The sequence below is a fragment of the Lagopus leucura genome, unplaced genomic scaffold (genome assembly GCF_019238085.1).
Source record: "Lagopus leucura isolate 7727_CA_CO unplaced genomic scaffold, USGS_WTPT01 43840-0_obj-0_obj, whole genome shotgun sequence".
NCBI classification, from domain to species: Eukaryota; Metazoa; Chordata; class Aves; order Galliformes; family Phasianidae; genus Lagopus; species Lagopus leucura.
In genome coordinates this window covers 1-6,768 of record NW_024963001.1, presented here as the reverse complement: position 1 = coordinate 6,768, position 6,768 = coordinate 1, and the positions used below count along the sequence as shown (strand labels likewise).

At 49.4% G+C, this 6,768-nt stretch overlaps 1 protein-coding gene across 1 annotated transcript; it reads left to right on the top strand.

Moving 5' to 3' along the window:
* The first annotated feature begins 6 nt into the window (after positions 1–6).
* Positions 7–6,526, top strand: LOC122190924 (cytochrome P450 2J2-like). The gene is made up of 9 exons (XM_042891072.1): positions 7–92; positions 629–791; positions 1,006–1,155; positions 1,632–1,792; positions 2,966–3,142; positions 3,384–3,516; positions 3,985–4,172; positions 4,327–4,465; positions 5,216–6,526. Exons 1-9 carry the CDS (start codon positions 57–59, stop codon positions 5,389–5,391), a joined length of 1,323 nt encoding a protein of 440 aa, XP_042747006.1. The 5' UTR covers positions 7–56; the 3' UTR covers positions 5,392–6,526.
* Positions 6,527–6,768: the final 242 nt, after the last annotated feature.

Sequence of the window (6,768 nt, the reverse complement as noted above, 5' to 3'; positions counted from 1 at the left end):
AGGACTTCCCCCCCGGTCCTTTTTCCTTCCCTTTCCTGGGAAATGTGGAATTTCTGATGGTTATCAATGACCCCATTGGCATAGTGCAAAAGGTAAGGGGATTCACAACATGTGGTACTGGCCAACACAATGCAGTCTAATTCCAGTCACTTCCATGGCCCTCAGAGGGGCTCTTCATGAGTGGGGAGGACGTTTAGCCCATGATCATCAAGGTGGATGATCTTTGCCCAGGACTACAGAGCCACATCCTTGGGGCAAAGGGCATGGGACAGAACCATGGGTTCCACTTCAGCTGTTGGTTGTTCTGAGGACAAGTGTGACTGGGAAAGGAGTTAAACACCAGGTGAAAATCCTTGCTCAGCTAAGTCTTGCAAAGCCTGGAAAATACAGCCTGGAGGGTTTTACCCCAACTTCAGAACACTGATAGGAGAAATGAGGAAAAAGTCTGCACGCAGTCAAGCCAACACTTGTGCAGCCATTCTGCTGCCTCTCCCAGGCTCAGTTTGCCCTATTTCCACTGAAGTCTGCCTGCCCTTCTCTGCGGGTGCAGGATGCCAAGGCTTTTCTTCTCCCAGCAGAAAATGTCATTGCAAATGTACCCTCATATACTTAATTACCTCATCCCCAGCTTACTGAAAAACATGGAGATGTCTTCAGCATGCAAATAGGCAGCCAGTCATTTGTGATTGTAAATGGGCTGCCACTGGTCAAGGAAACCCTTGTGAGCCAGGGAGAGAACTTCATGGATCGCCCAGAAATTCCTATCAACACAGATGTCTTTGGCAATTTGGGTGAGTTATCAATAGAGTCTTATATCTAAAAAGCATTGATTTTTTTTTTTTTGAACCTGCCAGGAGGAAAGCTGGAGGAAATGCCCTGGCTTGACATTCATTCTGAGCAGTAGCACGAGCATGGTTGAGCCTCCTTTATAAAGGCAGATGTCCTCCATCATCTTCGCCTTGCTGAGGACATCTGTCTTTGCTCACATTGGAATGCTTCTGCCAGGGCTGGTCTTCTCCAATGGGCACCTGTGGAAGCAGCAGAGAAGGTTCACCTTGACCACCCTCCGAAACTTTGGCCTGGGGAAGAGGAGCCTGGAGGAGCGGATCCAGGAGGAGTGCCGGTTCCTCACGGATGCGTTCAGGGATGAGCAGGGTGAGGAGCACTTCCCTCAGCAGTTGTGCTGAAGGCAGAATCCACCCTGGACCATTTTAATTAAACCTACACAAAAGCCTGCTGAAATATACCTCATTTCACAGGGAATGCTAGCAACCTGCCAGCATCCCATTTTCTTTATACGGATGTTTTGCCCTCAGATTAACTGATAGATGCAGCTGTGTAACACTCAAAACAGTATTCTTACCCCACCTTTGTCAGATTGCTGAATTTCAAACCTCTAGAAAATTCCATGAGCCTGTTAGTACTAATGTTCACAATTAATTCCTATGGTGTTTCCTCTTCTGCAACCATTTCAAGTCTTTCCTTCCAAAGTAAACAACCATCTCCAAGAAGGTGTTCTACTGGATGCCATTCATTTCACTTATTGGACATTTTCCCTCCGATGCTGTCACTTTCTTCTCCTTTTCTGTGGAGAGAAGAAGAGAATTGATTGTTCCCTTTTCCATCTCCAGGAAATCCTTTCAATCCTCACCTTAAAATCAACAATGCTGTTTCAAACATCATCTGCTCCGTCACCTTTGGCAATCGGTTTGAATACCATGATGAGGACTTCCAAAGCTTGCTGCGGATGATAAATGAGACTGTTACCCTCCAAGGGAAGATAATGAGCCAGGTACAACCCTCCTGCCCTCAGCACTGGTAGCATGCAGATTTGAAAGGCAGTGTTTCTTCTCTGGAGTCAACCACAAAACCTTGAGCGCTTTTTAGATTCTGTGAATGTCCTGAGTTGGAAGGGACCCATAAGGGTTATCAAGTCCAGTTCCTGGCTCCGTATAAGAATACTTACGGTCCAAACCCTATTTTTGAGAGCACTGTCCAAATGCTCCCTGAGCTCAGTTAGCTCAAGGCTTTGCCCACTGCCCTGAAGAGATGTCCCGTGCTCCCCTCCCTATGGGGCAGGACTTTACCCTGTCCTGACACAGCTCCATGCCAGTCCCTTGGATCCTGCTGCCAGAGAGCAGAGCTCAGCACTGCCCCTTCACCCTGTGAGGAGCTGCAGGCCACCATGATGAGCTGCAGGGCCACCATGAGGCCTCTCCTCATTCTCCTCCACGGTGAACAAATCAGGGGACCTCAGCACTCCCCATACATTTGCCTTCTAGACCTTTCTCCATCTTCTTTGCACTCCTTTAATGCTCTCCAATAGTTTCATATCCTAATATATTGCAGCACTCAAAACTGCACACACTGCTCAAGGTGAGGCCATCACCAAGCACAGAGGTCAGGTCAAATACAGGAGATGGTCTCTCCTCTGAGACCATGAAGACACAGCCTTGAAGGGTTATGTGACCTCCACCTCTGGATGCATCCTGGTGAAGATGCAGTCCCCAGTGATCACAAAGCTGAGCTACCTCAGCTGGTTTTCCTGTGCTTTGGGAAGGAGCTGAATACAGTAGAGGGTTTGGGCAGGGCCCAGGGGAGGTCATGGGAAGAAGCAATGATAATGTTGCTAAGGACGTTCATTGCCATTCATCATACGGTTGCACAGAGGGCTTCTTCATGTAATTTCATTCAGCCATATTTTCAAGTGGTGCAATGTTCACATTGCTCCATTTCACTCAGCATCACCACCTCCACTGAGTGCCAGGCTTCCTGCTGTAACTCTGAGGAATGCAGTAGTTCCTCTGACAGTGGAGACAGCAATCCTTTGTCATGCTCTTCTGGAAATGAGTTAATTCCATCTACTCCAGTACTGTAGGGTTGTGGCTTTGCAGGCTTTTCAAGTCTTGAAAACAGAAGGGGTTTCAGTCCTTTACTCAGTTTTCCTCTTTTTTTCTGTCCAAAGCTGTACAATGCTTTTCCCTTCATAATGAAGTACCTCCCTGGATCCCACCAAACTGTTTTTAAAAACTGGAAGTTGATGAAAAATTTTGTCTGCAATGTGATCAGCAAACACAAGGAAGACCTGAACCCCTCAGAGAGCCGAGACTTCATCGACAGCTACCTGCAGGAGATGGCCAAGGTCAGCAGTGTGGAGCAAGCCCTTCCTCAGTGGGGATTGAGATCAGGAGGGCTGAGAAACAAACCAGATCCTACCTGAGCTGCTGGTGTGTCCGTATGTGAGCTCAGGATGGAGATCAGGTTTGGGGCATCCACTGGAGGGATGAGGATGCAGCTTCTGCCAAAAGCTTTGGGGCAGAACTGTGTGGGGTGTTGAGGAAGACCTCGCTGCTCATGTGACACTAACACTTGGTTTTCTGAAGCCCAATAGCAGTGACTTCTGTGAGGATAACCTGGTGGCATGTACTCTTGACCTACTGTTTGCTGGGACTGAGACCACTTCCACAACCATCCGCTGGGCCCTGCTGTATATGGCCGTGTATCCAGAAATTCAAGGTACAGGTAGCAGCAGGGCTGTGTGCTTCCTGGGTTTTGCCTGTGTGGTTTGGTAAGAGAGTCACTCTTTTGAAAGACCATCAGGAATCCTTCTATACTCAAGCAGGAGAGATGCAAAATATTGTTTTGTTTATTTGTTCATGTTTGTGCTTTTTCTGTTTTAACACTTGGCCTGGTAATTTTGTAATGCTTTACCTTGGAACCAAGAGACAGATGTGGCCACCAGTCATAGAAGCACTGGAGACCCCTGAGGGCTTTCCAGCAGAGGCAGCAGGAGCTTTACACAAGGCACAGGGCCCATTTAGTAGGTGGAGTGATGAACTCACAGAGCGGTGCCATGAGTCCCCTGGTGGCACATGATTGCCCTGGGATGGTCCTTGGGGGACCCGCACAGCAAACGTTATCTGTTATCCCCAGGAGATCCATGGCTTTGCTGCACCATAGCTGATCCCTGCTCTTTCCAAACAGCCCGTGTGCAAGCAGAGATTGATGCTGTCATTGGGCAGACACGACAGCCAGCCCTGGAGGACAGGAACAACATGCCCTACACCAACGCTGTCATCCATGAAGTGCAGAGGAAAAGCAACATCATCCCTTTGAATGTCCCAAGACAGACAGTGAAGGACACAGTCCTGGCTGGCTTCCGGGTGCCCAAGGTAACCCCATCCTAAGCACTGAGGTCTGAGCAGGAGTCTCCCATTGCTCCATCTATGCAGGAATCAGTATAGTAACCAGGAGGTAGGGTAAAAATCCCCCTCCTGTTGGCAGTGGCAGAGAAAGTGCAAAGTGATTTTCTTTCTCTTGTCTCAGGGCACTGTTATGATTGCAAATATATCCTCTGTGATGTTTGACAAGAAGGAATGGGAAACCCCTCACAGTTTTAACCCCGGGCATTTCCTGAAGGACGGTCAGTTCTGGAAAAGGGAGGCGTTTCTGCCATTCTCTATAGGTAAGATTGGATCAGTTTACTGGGGTTTGATGCTTCTGTGCAGAAGCACTGGGATGGGGATTTCAGCTGCACAATGGAGAACCTGAGCTAAGCACTGATGGAAACAGCAGTTGCTGGTTCCACCATAGGAGGGCTGCTTGCCCACTGCCGGTACCAATCAATACTAGACCCTTCCTTAGCAGTAACCATGCAGGCACCTCAAAGAACCACCTCCTCCGCCTCTTAGGCCTTTCTTCACAAACACGGGAGAATACAAAAGTGTCCCAGAAATGCATTCAGGAATGCAAGGGCAGTGCTCTGTGATCCCAGTCCCACACAGCTGAGGTCAATGGGCTCTGCCACCACAACCACAGAGTGCCAGCATCTTCCTTATAGAGAGTGATTTTAGCATCTCCAATTTCCTGCCCTAGCATGGCACTCTTTCTGTGCTGATTTGGTTCCGTTCCTTGGAGTCCAGCCAGGCACACAGGAATTACATGTGAAGCACTGCTCATCCCAGCAGGGTAGGGTAAAATGTGTGTGTATACACTGACATGCATGTGACCTCACTGCAGCACCCAGCTGGGGGCAGATTGTGCTACATGGGGAGCTCAGCTGGGATGGCAGTCCTAGTGCTGGAAATGTAAGGTGGGCACAGGGATGCGGGCAGGGTGATGTTCCTGCAGGAGCTGTGTGCCGAGGCTTTTCCAGCAGAGAAAGCAGCTGGGCAGCCAGCAGGGCTGACTGGGCGCTGGGCGGCTGTCTCCGCAGGGAAGCGCGCCTGCCTGGGTGAGCTGCTGGCCCGCGCCGAGCTCTTCCTCTTCTTCACGGCTCTGCTCCAGAAATTCACCTTCCAGGCTCCCCCGGACACCATCCTCGACCTCAGATGCATTCTGGGCATGACCTTGGCCCCACGGCCCTACAAGATCTGTGCAGTGCCTCGATAGGAAGCACAGCCACTGCTCTTGGAGAAGGAATGTCTCAGCTTTGGCACAGATGCACAAACTGAGTGTTCATCAGCCACCATGTGCCATGCTGACAACCTCCTCACGTGTTCTGTTTCTTTCTAAGCTAATTGCAGAATAATTTCTTTTTACAAGCAGATCTTGCAGGCTGTGTCAGATGAGAAGGTCTATCAGCACTTGATGGGCTGGGGCACTTCTGGGCTTGCAGCCCAGCAATGACAGTGAATGAGGAGCTCAGGACTTTTTTAAATTCCATGCTGGATGGCCATGCATCACACCTGTGGTTCAGTACTGGTAGAGAGCAACACCTGAGCTCATCTCACTATACTGGTAAAAGCAGTAATTGCAAACAGTTCCTACTTTGAACTTAGGAAAGCAGTTTGTCAAAAATACCACAGTGCCCTGTGATATCTCTCTCTCATGAGCATTAATAAATCCCAATTGAAGCATTTTTGATGTGCAGCATTTTGCAAAGTGGTGACCAGCACAGCCTTTTCAGCACTGCCTGCAGTCTCCAGCCGTGCCAGCATTTGGGGCAGCAGGGGGTGGGATGTAGAGCCATGCTGAGCTGCGTAGCACCAGCTGTCCCTTAGCAGAAAGGAGGGCACAGGAACAGCACAGGCCATTTGTGCAGAGCTGATGAATATTCATGATCCAAGCTCTATGCGCAAACCAGCAGGAAAACCACCAAAGCTGGTGGCTGCGTTCTGCCACACCACTGCAATGAATGCAGTGACAGACACTCAGAGGATGACAAGTGCCACTTCTGACATCTATTTCTAAAATAGCAGCACCTGGAGCCTTAGCAAATACAGGTCCTGTCTCCTAATGTTACCTCAGTAGTCTTCTTTTCCGTCCCCCAATCCTGAGTGCTCTCCTCAACACTGGACAGCAACAGTGAGGAAGGCTGAGCTGGCACTGCAGTGCTGCCCAGGATGAAATGCAGGGGCCATGACCAGGTTCAAAACCTGATGTGGAGAATACACACTGTCTTCTCAGCATTTCTGCTCACCTCGTGCACTTCTCCCCTCTGGTCTACCTGGAAGTCCCTGCAACTTTACTGCTTTCTTATCTACACACACTGCCTCATGGGAGACAATAAATGGCTGCAATCTTCCTTTTCTGCTGCATTTATTTTTTTAAAAGGGCAGAAGTAATGAGGATTTTTCCTTTAAGTGTGGTGTACCCTATTGGAGTGCAGGTGAACACATCAGGTTGCATGATAAAGCATTATTGAACTTGTTAAGGTTTATCAGGTGAACGCAGCAGCTCCTCTCATTAACTTCTGCGTCTCCGCAGCCACAGCTGCCGCCCCCCAAACAGAAGCAGCCCGCACCGCCCACCGCATCACGAGTGCGA

Bases quoted from the DNA above. Each gene is read 5' to 3' on its own strand.
- LOC122190924 (XM_042891072.1), top strand. From the start codon at position 57: ATGGTTATCAATGACCCCATTGGCATAGTGCAAAAG. The intron at 792-1,005 runs GTGAGTTATCAA...TGCTTCTGCCAG, and splicing joins AGATGTCTTTGGCAATTTGG to GGCTGGTCTTCTCCAATGGG. The intron at 1,156-1,631 runs GTGAGGAGCACT...TTCCATCTCCAG, and splicing joins TGCGTTCAGGGATGAGCAGG to GAAATCCTTTCAATCCTCAC.